The 16464-nt window shown below is 44.0% G+C and overlaps 1 protein-coding gene across 1 annotated transcript in view; it reads right to left on the bottom strand.

The window, feature by feature from the left end:
- Positions 1–378: 378 nt before the first annotated feature.
- The window catches only part of LOC122925085 (gastrula zinc finger protein XlCGF26.1-like), a 33846-nt gene continuing 17760 nt past the window's right edge, over positions 379–16464 (bottom strand). The window contains exon 2 of the mRNA XM_044276602.1: positions 379–2508. Coding sequence (XP_044132537.1) covers positions 731–2508 — 1778 coding nt within the window. The 3' untranslated portion in view covers positions 379–730. The remainder of the gene's footprint in view (positions 2509–16464) is intronic.

The following is a 16464-nucleotide window of genomic DNA, read 5'->3' as shown; positions in this document are numbered from 1 at the left end:
GTTAATTAACATGTTACATCACAAGCGATTCCCACCACCGATATATCCCTCAGCTCCAGTATCTAGATAGGTTTATCATTAAACCGCAGGAATGCACATATGGGGTTAATTATCACAGATCACCCGGTCAGATAAATCAGTGATATAGTCATCATGCCACCAATATCACTGTCATCTGCACAGGAGGATTACTCTGTAGGAGCAATGAAGGTCACAGCGCTATGAGAAAGTATATGAGCCAAAAAGACAATGTCTGTTAGTGACAATGGTGATGATGTCGTGGAGAAAATATAACAGTTTATTTTATCTGTAAATACTGAAATATTAATGTCCACATACGTTATGTGATATGAAAATCACAATGTCGCATTGTGAAACTGCATCTATTGATTGTCAAATGGTCACAATGTGACACGCAATATGCCACGACACTTGGATATGTGGTTGCAGGTCATATGCGACTTTGCAATCATAGAACACAATACAGTGAGGTTCCAGTGCAACTTGACTGTGACATTTTGGCAATTTGGCAGATTTTTGGCTGATTTGTCAAGTTGCAGACACATTGCGCAACTTTTCTTGCTGTTGCGGAACATATGACTTACCTGTCTGTAAAAAACTGGGGTTAACATTTCTTTTTGCTCTTATAGTATTTCATATAATTGGAAAAAAAAAGCTGATGAGTTTTAGAATTTGTTTTCTTTATAAAACATTTTCAATATCTAAAACATCAAAACAGCTTCTCTCCTGTGTGACATTTCTGATGATCCTTAAGTTTGATATTAGCAGTAAAACATTCCCCACATTCTGGACATGAATATGGCTTCTCTCCTGTGTGAGTTCTCCAATGTGCAACAAGACTTGATTTATCTGTAAAACATTTCCCACATTCTGAACATAAATACGGTTTCTCTCCTGTGTGAATTCTCCAATGTGCAACAAGACTTGATTTATCTGTAAAACATTTTCCACATTCTGAACATAAAAACGGTTTTTCTCCTGTGTGACATCTCAAATGTCTAACAAGAACGGATTTATCTATAAAACATTTCCCACATTCTGGACATGAATACAGCTTCTCTCCTGTGTGAATTCTCCAATGTCCATCAAGAGTTGATTTATCTGTAAAACACTTCCCACATTCTGAACATAAAAACGGTTTGACTCCCGTGTGACGTCTCAAATGTTTAACAAGAACTGATTTATCTGTAAAACATTTCCCACATTCTGAACATGAATATGGTTTCTCTCCTGTATGACTTCTCTCATGTTTAACAAGTTTTGATTTCTCTATAAACCATTTATTACATTCTGAGCAGGAGTATGGCTTCTCTGCTTTGTGAATTTTCTCATGTCTAACAAGACTTGATTTTAATGGGAAGCACTTAAAACATTCTGAACAGGAATAAGGTTTCTCCCCTGTGTGACTTTTCTGATGTATACCAAGATGGGATTTCCAAATAAAGCATTTCTCACATTCTGAGCATGAATACGGTTTTTCTCCTTTGTGATTTTTCTCATGTTCAACAAGACTTGATTTTTTTGTAAAGCACTTCCCACATTCTGAACAGGAGTATGGCTTCTCTTCTGTGTGACTTCTTTCATGTGTAACAAGTTTTGATTTCTCTATAAACCATTTATCACATTCTGAGCAGGAGTATGGCTTCTCTGCTTTGTGAATTTTCTCATGTCTAACAAGACTTGATTTTAATGGGAAGCACTTAAAACATTCTGAACAGGAATAAGGTTTCTCCCCTGTGTGACTTTTCTGATGTATACCAAGATGGGATTTCCAAATAAAGCATTTCTCACATTCTGAGCATGAATACGGTTTTTCTCCTTTGTGATTTTTCTCATGTTCAACAAGACTTGATTTTTTTGTAAAGCACTTCCCACATTCTGAACAGGAGTATGGCTTCTCTTCTGTGTGACTTCTTTCATGTGTAACAAGTTTTGATTTCTCTATAAACCATGTATCACATTCTGAGCAGGAGTATGGCTTCTCTGCTTTGTGAATTTTCTCATGTCTAACAAGACTTGATTTTAATGGGAAGCACTTAAAACATTCTGAACAGGAATAAGGTTTCTCCCCTGTGTGACTTTTCTGATGTATACCAAGATGGGATTTCCAAATAAAGCATTTCTCACATTCTGAGCATGAATACGGTTTTTCTCCTTTGTGATTTTTCTCATGTTCAACAAGACTTGATTTCTTTGTGAAGTGCTTCCCACATTCTGCATAGGAGTATGGACTTTTCCCTGGGAGAATTCTTCTGTGTGTAGAAAGTCTTGATCCTTTACTGAACTCTTTAGCATACTGAAATCTTTTAACCCCTTGAGGTTCCTCATGATTAGGGAGATTATAACATACATCTGCTCTGTGAAGTCCTGGGTGTACATTAAGGGTAAGGAGAGTTTCTCCTGAAGAACGCTGCATGCTATCTTCATCTTCTCCTTTAGAATTTAGTGATAATATAACATTTCCATTACAATTTTGACTGGGATTTTCTGTGAAGACAAAAATTGGAATTGAAAAATAGAGACAAAAGTAGACAAACCTATAACGTTGCTATTAGGCTGGAAATTGATTCAGCAGGAACTACAGGTACCAGTCATCCATTTTTAAACCACTCTTGATTTTGGTTACAAAAAACTGATTCAAGTCTACTTCCGGTAACCACAAACATAACTCAAATTTGAATAACCTGACCATGTCTTACAATCTAGGCTACCTTCTCACAACACCTTTGGCCCTTCCATGCCGAGTGGGCATCATGTTAATGCAACAAATTAATTTAAAAAGGATCCTTCTCCACATTCCTCAAAACAAAATAGGTCTCTTAGACCCGATGAAGCTGGTGGATTCAGTATAAAATCCATGCCATAAACTCAGCTATAGCGTAAAGCATAAGGGTCATTTAATTTAATTTTCTTAAAGGCATAGGGCGAGTGATTCTATTTATTTTTGCAATATACTTTATTTGTTGATTTAGTCCTTTTTTTAATTACAAAACTGCCAATGAGTTTATCTGGAAAGCGCTGTACTGAACAGTGAAGACACTCCTCAATCACTGCTGATGAACCTTACGGACCCCCTTGTATGTAGCTAAAACTGTCCATATACATAATATCTATATTATAAAAATCTATGTTTGTCTCTCTGTCCTTTATAGGCATCCAAATTCCTGAATCATTGGACAACGAATTTTGGCACTTACTTTGGCTGTCTGGAAGGCTTTCCTAAAGGTCTTAGCGGTCATACGGTACTTGAGATATTCCCAAGAAATGCAAATATGAACACAACTAAGTAAAGAAATACCACAAATAGGCCGCACCTCCAAAAATAAAACATGATTTATTCAAACATACTGATTAAAAATATTAATACATGGAGCAAACCCCACTGATGGTTAAAATCATGTATAAAAATTCATCCAAAGTTGCCATAGAAACAATCAATGTATATACAATCAGCAAAGAAGATAGCAAAAAAAATGTCTACAATCTCCTGGATAATATACTTACCAGAAACACAGTGGTGGCCCATAGGAGCTGTACACCCATAAGTGAGGAAAGCAAAGAACCCTCACGCGTATCGCTAGTACATAGACTAGCTTCCTCAGAGGTCCACGTAAGTATGCACTGATGTTTCAAGATTGTTATAGTCATCATAATTAATCAATAATTAAGTATAGCTGTAGTCAGGTCAATAAAATGATGAAGGGAGGAGGAGACAGGGGAAGGCGCATGTGGGCGTTACCTGAATACTCCCCGGTGCATGGTCCGAGCGCAAATGCGGGCGCCGGTGGAGACCGGCCTGGTGGAAAAGCAAGTGCGCATGCGCAAGATGGCACCCAAGCGGAAGTCGACACCTCGATGCGCTCCAAAGAGCGGAAACGCATCACGGCCTCGACGTGACCCAATGGCGCCAGACCGCGCAATTACATCCTCCAATGGATCGCCAAAACAAAAGCAAGTACTATTGGTACTACTAAACAAGATAGACGAGGCGGCATATCATAATGAGGCTGTTATTATGGGGGACTTTATATACCCAGATATAGACTGGGAAACCTGTAGATCTAATAAAAGGAAATAGGTTCTTGGCAATAACCAAAGACAACTACCTTTCCCAACTGGTTCAGGACCTGACTAGAGGGACAACCATACTGGACTTAGTATTTTTTTTTTAAACTCGTTTTATTGAAGGTTAACATTAGGCATGAATCAAGACAGCAGGAAGCAGTGACAGCCCACTCAGGGGAGTCCCATACTTCACAAGCAAATGTTCAGATACATATCACAAAAACATCAAGAGGGACAGTGACATTATTTGCAAGAGCAGTAGGCAAACCAGCACCCCACCACGCATCAAGTAACTTGTAGTACTCAAGTAATAGTCAGCAAGCAGAGGCCATCATCCCCAAGGGTCCTCCGACACCGAATGCATATGAGAGCGATGTAGTGAGTGAGTCGAAGAGCACCACTCCCCCCATACTTTTTCAAATTTCTTCGGGCACTTCCTATGAATATAGACTACCTTTTCCATAGACATAGCCTGATTTACCAAGCCTTTCCACTGACCAGCTGCAGGGGGCCTGTCCGCCATCCATCTCAAAGCTATCGCCTTTCTGGCCAAAAACAAAGTCTCTCCCAAAAATACTCTATGATGATGTGTCCACAGTTCCTCATCCAGAATTCCCAGTATACATATTTTGGGGCAAAGTGTTATCGGAGCGGGCACCAACGTCGACAAAATCCCTACAACACTTTCCCAGAAGGTCCGCACATAGCTACAGCTCCATATCAAATGCCAGAAGTCAGCTCCCTCCTCCTGACACCTGTGGCATCTGCTACTAGATAATCTCCCCATTTTGTACAGCCTAAGAGGGGACAGATAACTTCTATGGAGGATAAACAGCTGAGTCAATCTATTATTAACCGATGGAGAAACCTTGGTGGGAACCAGTAATGCCTCCTCCCACTCCTCATCATCAAGTGTCGGGATAGTAGATTTCCATTTTGCTTCTACCTCCAGCGGCTGAAGTCGCATTCTATCTCCAAGTAGCTGTGTGTATAAGACAGAGATGACTCCCCTAGGACCCTGGGACCTCAGCACTCCTATCAGAGGGTACTTGGAAATACTGCGGCTCATCCCCCTAAATTGCGCCTCCAGAGCATGTCGTAGCTGAAGGTATCTATAGAAGTGGGTGTGAGGAATCTCAAACTTCTCCTGCAGTTGCTGCAGAGATCTAAGCACACCCCCCACATATAACTCTTCCAATGATATGATCCCATATCCTTTCCAAATCGCCGAGCCCTCCAGGTCAATCAAGTGTGGGAACATAAGGTTATCCCAGAGGGGAGCTGCATCAGGTAGATCTGCAAATGCGTTAAATTTGGCAGCCTTCCACACCTGGTTAGCTAGCCTATGGGCAGGAAGCATTCTCCCAGGGACCATACTCAGGGACTCCAACACTGGCCACAAGGTAGAAATACCAAGGTACTCTCTCAGCCAATACTCTGGCCCAGGCAGCTCCCCCTGCTTCACCCATGACTGGACTTAGTATTAACCAATAGACCTGACAGAACAACAGATGTGCAGGTCAAGGGACACCTGGGAAATAGTGACCGTAAAGTAATAACCTTCCAATTGTCATTTCTTCAGGGAGGAACAAAAATACCAAACTTAAAAAACCTAAATTTACCCAACTAAGAGAGGCCCATAGGCCTAACTAACTGGGACAAAGTCCTTAAAAGTAAAAATACAGCCACAAAATGGAATATTTTTAAAAGCATCCTAAAATCTAATTGTGAGAGGTACATACCTTATGGGAATAAAAGGGTAAGGAACAAAAAAAACAACAATGGGGATAAATAAAACTGTAAAGAAAGCAATAAATGACAAAAAAGCAAACATTTAAATCTAACAAGAGGGGAGCGAGAAAGCATAGGAAAACTATAATATATATATACAGACGTGGACAAAATTGTTGGTACCCTTTGGTCAATGAAAGAAAAAGTCACAATGGTCACAGAAATAACTTTAATCTGACAAAAGTAATAATAAATTAAAATTCTATAAATGTTAACCAATGAAAGTCAGACATTGTTTTTCAACCATGCTTCAACAGAATTATGTAAAAAAATAAACTCATGAAACAGGCATGGACAAAAATGATGGTACCCCTAACTTAATATTTTGTTGCGCAACCTTTTGAGGCAATCACTGCAATCAAACGCTTCCTGTAACTGTCAATGAGACATCTGCACCTCTCAGCAGGTATTTTGGCCCACTCCTCATGAGCAAACTGCTCCAGTTGTGTCCGGTTTGAAGGGTGCCTTTTCCAGACTGCATGTTTCAGCTCCTTCCAAAGATGCTCAATAGGATTGAGGTCAGGGCTCATAGAAGGCCACTTTAGAATAGTCCAATTTTTTCCTCTTAGCCATTCTTGGGTGTTTTTAGCGGTGTGTTTTGGGTCATTGTCCTGTTGCAAGACCCATGACCTGCGACTGAGACCAAGCTTTCTGACACTGGCTAGTACATTTCTCTCTAGAATTCCTTGATAGTCTTGAGATTTCATTGTACCCTGCACAGATTCAAGACACCCTGTGCCAGACGCAGCAAAGCAGCCCCAGAACATAACAGAGCCTCCTCCATGTTTCACAGTAGGGACAGTGTTCTTTTCTTGATATGCTTCATTTTTTCGTCTGTGAACATACAGCTGATGTGCCTTGGCAAAAACTTCGATTTTTGTCTCATCTGTCCACAGGACATTCTCCCAGAAGCTTTGTGGCTTGTCAACATGTAGTTTGGCATATTCCAGTCTTGCTTTTTTATGATTCGTTTTCAACAATGGTGTCCTCCTTGGTCGTCTCCCATGTAGTCCACTTTGGCTCAAACAACGACGGATGGTGCGATCTGACACTGATGTTCCTTGAGCATGAAGTTCACCTTGAATCTCTTTAGAAGTCTTTCTAGGCTCTTTTGTTACCATTCGGATTATCCGTCTCTTAGATTTGTCATCAATTTTCCTCCTGCGGCCACGTCCAGGGAGGTTGGCTACAGTCCCATGGATCTTAAACTTATGAATAATATGTGCAACTGTACTCACAGGAACATCTAGTTGCTTGGAGATGGTCTTATAGCCTTTACCTTTAACATGCTTGTCTATAATTTTCTTTCTGATCTCTTGAGACAGCTCTTTCCTTTGCTTCCTCTGGTCCATGTCGAGTGTGGTACACACCATATCACCAAACAACACAGTGATTACCTGGAGCCAAATATATAGGCCCAATGGCTGATTACAAGGTTGTAGACACCTGTGATGCTAATTAGTGGACACACCTTGAATTAACATGTCCCTTTGGTCACATTATGTTCTGTGTTTTCTAGGGGTACCATCATTTTTGTCCATGCCTGTTTCATGAGTTTATTTTTTTACATAATTCTGTTGAAGCATGGTTGAAAAACAATGTCTGACTTTCATTGGTTAACATTTATAGAATTTTAATTTATTATTACTTTTGTCAGATTAAAGTTATTTCTGTGACCATGGTGACTTTTTCTTTCATTGACCAAAGGGTACCAACAATTTTGTCCACGTCTGTATATATATATATATATATATATATTGTCAAAGACAAATAAAAGCAGCCAATTTAGAGACGAGAGATTCATTGCCAAAGAGAGTAAAACTAAACTATAAATCTGAAGGTGTCGGCCCTTTACAGAGTGATGAGGAGGGAGTTGCAAACAGCAATGAGGAGAAAGCAAAGCTATTATTTTTTTCTCCACTGTATTCACTGAGGAAAATAAACTGTCAGATGAAATGCAGAATGTAAAAGTAAATTCCCCATTAAAAGTGCCCTGTCTGACCCAGGAAGAAGTACAGCGGCGTCTTAAAAAGATAAAAATATACAAATCGCCGGCACCAGATGGCATACGCCCCCGTATCCTAAGACAAGTAAGTAATGTCATAGCCAGACCCTTATTTCTGATATTTAAGGACTCTATACTGGCAGAGAGAGTGTTCAACAGAATTGTCTCTTAGCAAATTTGGTGCCAATATTCAAAAAGGGTCCAAAAACAGAGCACGGAAACTATAGGCCAGCAAGTTTAACATCTGTCGTGGGTAAATGTTTGAAGGTTTTCTAAGAGATGCTATCTTGGGGTACCTCAATGAAAATAAGCAAATAATCATCATTAACAGTGCAGCATGGGAGTGTCTGACGTGTAACGCTAAGCTCTGTCCCCTGTTCTCGTGGCTTAATCCGGACGTGTAGGCTGTCTGCGAGCGATAGGAAGAGGTGACTGGAGAGACGCCGCACTGGAGACCGGATCGTCCTGGCTGACTGGCATGGAGCACAAGGGTCAGTGAGAGTGGCCCTAGCAGCCTTGAATGTGCGGTGCTAAGTGGAGGAGGGCAGTGTTTGCCTGAGAGGCTGTTTGTGAGGAGAGCAGGAGACGTGGAAAGATTAAGTTCCCGGTGGGAGCGGACGTTTCTGATGGCCTTTGGGCTGCTACTGAGACAAATAGCTGGTGATAAAATATGAGGTATTCCGTGCAATTTATCCACACTTTGCCTATAAACGATGTCTGCAGTGAATTGTCACATCTGCGCTGCAATAGCGTGTGTGGGTCAGGACAAGAGATTGTAAAAATATAAGTGAAATCTATTTTCCTTTTTCCATACTAACCCTTTTTACACACCTTTTCCATATACTGTGCTTGCTGTGAACTGTGACATCCATGCCACATCTTGTGTGTCAGGCGTGCATACTGGTAAAAATATTAGTGATAACAAATATATTTTTTCCATAATTTTCCTATAAACGGTCCTGCAGTGAATTGTCACATCTGCGCTGCAATAGCGTCTGTGTGTCAGGGCCAGATATTGGGCATCCATATTCATAAGAACATGACGCTGCGGAACGGCAATTAAACACTAATGAGGTGGATGATGATAAAAAACAGTTGCCAATGACTCAACCGCAATTACTGTCCAAAGAGGTTGAGCAAGAGGATGACAAACAGTTGTCAATCACTGAGGTTGTGGTTACGTCAACAAATCAGGAGGATGATCAGAGTGAGGAAGTGGAAGAGGAGGTGCTGGACGACGAGGTCACTGACCCAACCAGGGAAGGTGGCAACAAGCCAAGCGAGGAGAGCAGTACAGAGGGGGAGGGATCTGCAGCACTTCAACAGGCTGGAAGAGGCAGTGGGGTGTCAAAAGGTAGAAAGCGGGCACCAGCGAACAGGCTCGCAACTGTTCCAAACAGCTTCCCTTTGCGTTAATCTCCCTTGCCAAGGGGTAGGTGTTCGGCAGTATAGCGCTTTTTTGAGGAAAGTGCGGACAAAAAAAATAATAGTAGTTTGCAATCTGTGCCACACCAAAATGAGCCGGGGTGTGAACACTAGCAACCTCACCACCACCAGCATGATCCACCACATGGCATCAAAGCACGCTAATAGGTGGGCCGAACGCCTGGGTCCACAATCTGTGTCTGCGGGTCAAACCACTGCCTCCTCTTCCCCTATGTTACGTGCTGGCCAATCCCCTGTCCAAGACGCAGGCCCGGATGCCTCCCGCCCTGCACCTGGACCGTCGCAAGCACCATCCGCGACCACATCCACTTCCCTGTCCCAGCGCAGATTCCAAATGTCATTACCCCAGGCATTTGAACACAAGCGCAAATACCCAGCCACCCACCAACAGGCCATAGCACTAAATATGCAGCTTTGTGGACACTGAGGCCTTCCGCAGCCTGATGTCGGCGGCCGTTCCTCGTTATGCAGTCCCCAGCCGCCACTATTTTTCAAGGTGTGCAGTGCCAGCCTTACACCAACATGTGTTCCTTAACATCACACGTGATCTGACCAACGCAGTTAACCACGGACACATGGACAAGTACTTTCGGCCAGGGACGCTACATTTCCCTGACGGCATACTAGGTGAATGTTGTGGAGGCTGGGAGCGACTCGTACCCTGGGATGGCACAGGAGCTACCGATGCCAAGGATTGCGGGCCCCAATTCCATCAGGGTTTCCGCCACCACCTACGTTAGTAGCTCCAACCCCCACTTCTCCTCCACCTCCTCCTCCACATTCACCTCCGAATTATCCGCGTGCAGCACAGCAGTGGGGAAGCGGCAACAGGCCAAGCTGAAGCTGATCTGCCTAGGTGACAAACAGGAAGAGCTGTGGCAGGGGATAAGAGACCAGACTGAGCTGTGGCTCTCGCCACTCAACCATCAACCAGGCATGGTTGTGTCTGATAATGGCTGTAACTTGGTGGCGGCTTTGGAGCTGGGCAACCTTAGACACATCGGTTCAGCGGTTTCTAAAAACACACCCCAATTTGCCTGAGCTACTGGGGAAGGTGCGCCGCATGTGTGCGCATTTCCGCAAGTCACCGACAGCTTCCGCTGGTCTGTCAACGCTGCAGCAGTTCCACATGTTGGCCAAGCTTTGTGAGCAGCAGAGGGCAGTTGTGGAATACCAGCTGCAACATGGTCCCCTTTCCAATCAGCTTCCGCTATTCACAAGCAAGGAGTGGGCATGGATGTCTGACCTCTGTGAGGTTTTACACAACTTTGAAGAATCAACACAGATGGTGAGCGGCGATAATGCTATTATCAGCGTCACCATCCCACTTCTGTGTCTTCTCAAACACTCGCTGCTCACAATTAAGGATGATGCTTTGCATGTGGAAGAGGTGGAAATGGGGGAAGACATTACACAGGTTGATGATAGCCAGACCACCCTCAGTTCGTCTTCTCAGCGCGAATTGGAGGCTGAAGAGGAGGAGCAGGAGACGGTTGCCTCAGCTCAGTTCTGCGTGGGTGGGCAGAAGAGGATGAGGAGATTGGGAGTGAACCTCCTGATGAAGACAACGAAGTCTTGCCTGTTGGTACTCTGGCTCACATGGCTGACTTCATGTTAGCCCGCCTTTCCCACGACCCACGCATTTTAAACAACACGGATTACTGGTTGTTCACCCTTCTCAACCCCCACTACAAACAGAACTTCTCAACTCTCATTCCTCTGGTGGAGAGGACGAGCAAAATGGTGCAATACCAGAAGACCCCTGTTGAAAAATTGCTCCAAAATTTTCCATCTGACAACGCTGGCGGCAGAGTCCATACTTCCTTGGCCAACCGAGGAGGGGAGACAAGGGGAACACACAGCAGTTCCAACAGAGGCAGGGCAACACTCTCCAAAGCCTAGGACAGTTTAATGACACCCCGCCAGCACCCTCACCCTGATGTGCGGCCTACTGCCACAAGGAGAGAACATTTTTGGAAGATGGTGAAGGAGTACATAGCAGACTGTGTCAGCGACTAGCGCTCTACGCCTTGGAGGTGCTGGCCTGCCCTGCCGCCAGCATTTTGTCTGAGCGTGTATTTAGTGCTGCTGGTGGCATTATAATAGATAAGCGTATCCGCCTGTCAAATGAAAATGCAGACAGGTTGACTCATATAAAAATGAAAAAGGCCTGGATTGACCATGACTTCTCGACTCAACCAGAGGAATGCTGATGAACATAAAGGCACTTTACATGTGTTGTTTTTAAGGTAGTTAATAGACTGTATTCCCATGCACCCCTTCCACCACAAACAAGGGTATATTGTTGAATCTTCCTTTTCTCATCCTCCTCTTCCGTCATATCAACATGCATTGCTTATTCGTCACATAATGCCCTCGCATATATGGCCTTCGAATATAATTTTTTTAGAGGGTCCGCTCACCAGCAGGCCCTCACATATAATTTCTTAGAAGGTCTGCTCACCAGCATGCCCTCACATATAATTTTTTACAGGGTCCGCTCACCAGCAGGCTCTCACATATAATTTTTTACAGGGTACGCTCACCAGCAGGCCCTCGCATATAATTTTTTAGAGGGTCAGCTCACCTGCAGGCCCAAACCTAAAATCTTTTACAGGGTCAGCTCACCTGCAGGCCCACAACTCAATGTGAATGAGGGCCTCTTTTATGTGATATACAGGTTGTATCGGAGTGCCTCTTCCTTGTAATTTTTGGCAGCATTTGCACTTTATATACAAGTAAATATACAGGAAAGAATGTTTTCAATCAATTTTTCCTACAAAATCGATTTTGTTCATAAAACTTTAATTAGATTGTGGGCCTGGTGATCAGTTTAAGGCCTTTTAAGCAGCAGCAGCATGGTGATAACAATAAGTGGCAAGGTGACATACTGTGGAGATGGCAGCATGAGGACACATAGTGGCACAATGACTGAGTCTGGATAAAAGACTAAGGCCACAGATTGTTTAGAAAGATGCAGATGGAAACAAATCTGTGGAGCTGTATAACAGTCACCTGCAGATTAATGTAGACCAGGGGCGTAGCTATGGGGGAAGCTACAGCTTTGAGGCCCTGACCCAGAAGGGGCCCATCCAGGAGGAGGAGCACTAAAGGATTTGGTCAGGGCCCCCTCAACAGTATTACACAATGAAATTAGATACAGTGACAGTATAGACAGTGTATAAAACGTATGGAACAGCTGCCGGCCCTGGTCTGAGAGAGCGATCTTTACTAGCCACAGGAATGGGGGGTGGCATGAAAGGAAATGGTCGCTAAAAAAATTACTGGAGCCCCATTTAAAAATTTGCTGTGGGGCCCAGTCATTTCTAGTTATGCCACTGATGCAGCCCACAAAAGCAAGTTGGGTTTATCGATTCCAAAACTTTTTTTAAATTGTGGGCCTGGTGATCAGTTTAAGGCCTTTTAAGCAGCATCAGCAGCAGCATGGTGATAAAAATGAGTGGCAAGGTGACATGGTGTGGAGATGGCAGCATGAGGAGGCCACATAGTGGCACAATGACTTAGTCTGGACAAAAGAGTAAGGCCACAGATTATTTAGAAAGATGCAGATGGAAACAAATCTGTAGAGCTGTATGACGGTCACCTGCAGATTAATGCACACATCAAAATCAAGTTGGGTTTGTCAGTCCCACCTCAACTCACCAGCAGGCCCGCAATTCAAATCTTTTAAATGGTCAGCTCCCCTGCAGGCCCTCAGCTAATTATACCTAATAGGTAATTTGCGCGCATGCTGCCTTGCTTCGATGTGGTAGCCGTAGCCGTTTCTCAGGCTCCCTCTCCAGAATTAAACACTGATTCCCAGTTACCCATAGTTACAATTGTTTTGAGCTGACTGTTACATTGAAAGTTGTTAGGGAAGATATCCAAATGGATCGTAGATTAGGCAGAAGTTATCTAGAGTCAACAAAGCGGCAGCAGAGCCTCTCATGTATAACGTTTCCTCATCCAAAATACCGCAGTGACATTCCCTCTAATTTTTTGTTACTTATTCCAATTACAGGGCATCTTAAGAGTCCTGTATTATTATTTATCGTCACTACCTCTACGAGTCGGGAGTGTGTGATTTGCGCACCACCCGCTTGCCTTCCTTGGATGTGGTAGCCGTTTCTCAGGCTCCCTCTCTGGAATCAAACACTGATCCCCCGTTACCCGTCATTTACAATGGTTTTGAGATGACAATTACATCAAAAGTTGATAGGCCACGGGGACGTGTCATCGGCCCCAGGTTAACTAGAGTCACCAAAGCGGCAGCAGGCCACCGCCCATAATGTTTTAGATGATCAGATCAGAATGCCCTTGCTCCTAATGTTTATGAGTGTCACCAGCAGGCCATAAATTGTCATTTTTAAAGGGTGTGTATGGTGCCCTCCTTTATGTGTAACTAATGGTGTATCGGAGTGCCTCTTCCTTGTAATTTTTGGCAGCACTTGCACTTTATATACAAATAAATATTCAGGAAAGAAAGTTTTCTATCAATTTTTCCTCTAAAATAGATTTTCTTTCCCCTTTGTTTTGTGCGTATTATTGTCATTATGTAAAAATGGCGTACTATTCAGACAACATAGTTCCCAGCAGCGACCAGTGAGTCCAAGAGGCATCCAGGACATCCTCCCCATGCTGTTACAGAACCATTTCGGTGGTGTTTCCAACAATTTCTGACATTTTCTTATGAACCAGGCACCCTCCCCTCTTCAGAACAGGGGGTACCTGGTTTAATGCTCGGGTTCTCCCATTGAATTCTATTATACTCGGGTGCTCGGTCGAGCACCTGAATATCACGATGTGTTCGGCCCGAGCCCCTGAGCACTACGGTGCTCGATCAACACTATTCTCCACTAATTGCCTTCTGAAAAACTCCCAGGGTACAACCTCCTGCTCAGGAATTTTTGTATAGACTGAGATAAACCGTGAGATAAATTTACATTTAGGTATATTATAATATTATAATGCCACAAAAAAAAAAAAAAAAGATCAGCACGGATTAAATAGGCGCTCAGCGGGAAATTCTGACCTGGAAATTAGACAAAAACAACATGGGCTGAGCAAATATTTAATACCTACAACACCTCCATCAAATTCCGTGAAATCAGGGAAAGAGGTGGAGGATAGGGTAGAAGTAAGCATCGAAAGAAACCTAAACATCTCTGAAGGGAAAAATTTGGAAATATGTGATCCTGACCTGGGTATGATAAAGGAAATTTTGGGTGCGGTCACAAGGCTGGAAAAAATTATGGGGAAGGTGGTAACACAGATTGCAAACTGATACGAGTTTATTCAGAGATGATTTAGGGAAATTACGTGATCGCATTAAAAGAGATGGAGAATAGAATATCACCAGTTGAGGATTTAATAAATAAAATGGAGGAGGATATTGCCGCTCTTAAACAAAGCAAATGGGGGGGCGGAGCTTGCCAATGGCCGAGTGAGCAGCGTGCGCTCAGAGCTCCTGAACATCTCCGGCAGTTTTACAGACACCAGGTCATAAACGACTCACCTGCCAGCATGAAAAGCAGAGGGAAAAGGACCTCGTCCACGCCAGCTCCGGTGGACCGAAAATCAGGCGCCATGGAGCGATATTTAGCTTCCAGCTCCCAGCCGGCGAGTGGCGCCAAGACGGCTGCGCGACCCAAGATGGCGGACGCACCTCATGGTGAGACGATAGTGGAGCCGACCACAGCAGCGGCATCCCCTGATCCCAGCAGATCACCGCCTGATGCACCGAATCTACGGTCATATGCAGGAGCGGTCCACAGCCCGTCCTCGGCGGCGCCATCCTCACCGGCCATGACGGAGAGCAGGCTCTCCTCGCCCGGCTCCTCACCTCAGTCTTACCGCTCACCGGGGCGGCCAGGCGCTGACACACAGGCGATACCGTCCACACAGGAGGAGGAGTGGGACTGGAAGGTCCATCTTAAAGCTTTGCCCACAAAACATGAGCTGAATGCTCTTTTCACTAAGCTTGAGGCGTCGCATAAGCAAGATATTGCTGGCCTCCATACAGATATCAAGCAAGTGGGCCATAGAGTGGAGGATGTGGAAGCCGTTCAAGAACAGACCCTCCAGACATTGGAGTCTCACCAGCAGATCCTGCAAGATCATACAGGTCAGATCCAGGACATACTAAGTCATCTTGATGACATTGAAAACAGAAACAGGAGAAATAATCTCCGCATAAGGGGAGTCTCAGAATCGGTTCTCCCACAGGACCTGGAACATTGGGCTCAAGATCTATTTGTCAAGCTGACTTAACAGAAGCCCAGATACCCGGTCGAAATTGACAGAATCCACAGAACCCTGGGTCCGAAACTTTCAGATCCAGCTCGCACGCGTGATATAGTGTGCAGAATCCATTTTTTCAAGGAGAAGGAAGAGATCCTTAAAGCCTCAAGAAATATGTCGTCGAGTCTTCCGGATTATCCTGGAGTGCTCATTCTACCAGATCTGGCTCGGCGTACACTCATGCTGAGGAAAGCCCTCAAACCTTTATTGATCCTCCTTAAGGACAATGATATTGTCTACCGCTGGGGCTATCCCTTTCAGCTATTCGCCAGAAAAGATGGGAAATCTGCCACTTTCAAGAACATCACTGACCTACAGAAGATGTTGGACATTTTCAACTTGCCGACGGTCAGCCTTCCGGATTGGCCCAGACAAAGGGACTTGGTTCCTGTTCCACGCAGAGACCCCTGGCAGACGGCGCTCCCAAAACAGCAGAGACCACCTAGAAGCTCTCGTTCACCTACTAGCTGAACTGTCTAGTTAATGAGAGGTCCCAGCCTCTAGTTACGATTTCTTTTTCTCTTTCAGGAAGCCTAGTTGCACAGGCCCTTTAGAAAGCTCCTAATGTTTTACCAAATGTTCTGACAGTTTAATTGTGACCTGTTATAACCACTTACTTCATTACTTACCCGGAGATGAGTCGGGCAGCCGTGATGCCCTTGTCTTCTCTTACCCCCACTAGATTTTACAGCACCTACAGAGTGTTGTACATGACGAATAGTCAATACTTAGCACCAGTTGAACCGATTGTTTGGTTCCTGTTACCTCGTAGATTGTCATTATCTGTTCACTGAAATCTCAGTGTTCCCTAATTGTATTGTCTGTGTGTCCTACGT

This window comes from Bufo gargarizans, chromosome 1 (assembly GCF_014858855.1).
Source record: "Bufo gargarizans isolate SCDJY-AF-19 chromosome 1, ASM1485885v1, whole genome shotgun sequence".
Classification (NCBI taxonomy): Eukaryota; Metazoa; Chordata; class Amphibia; order Anura; family Bufonidae; genus Bufo; species Bufo gargarizans.
This window is presented reverse-complemented; position numbering and strand designations above follow the sequence as displayed.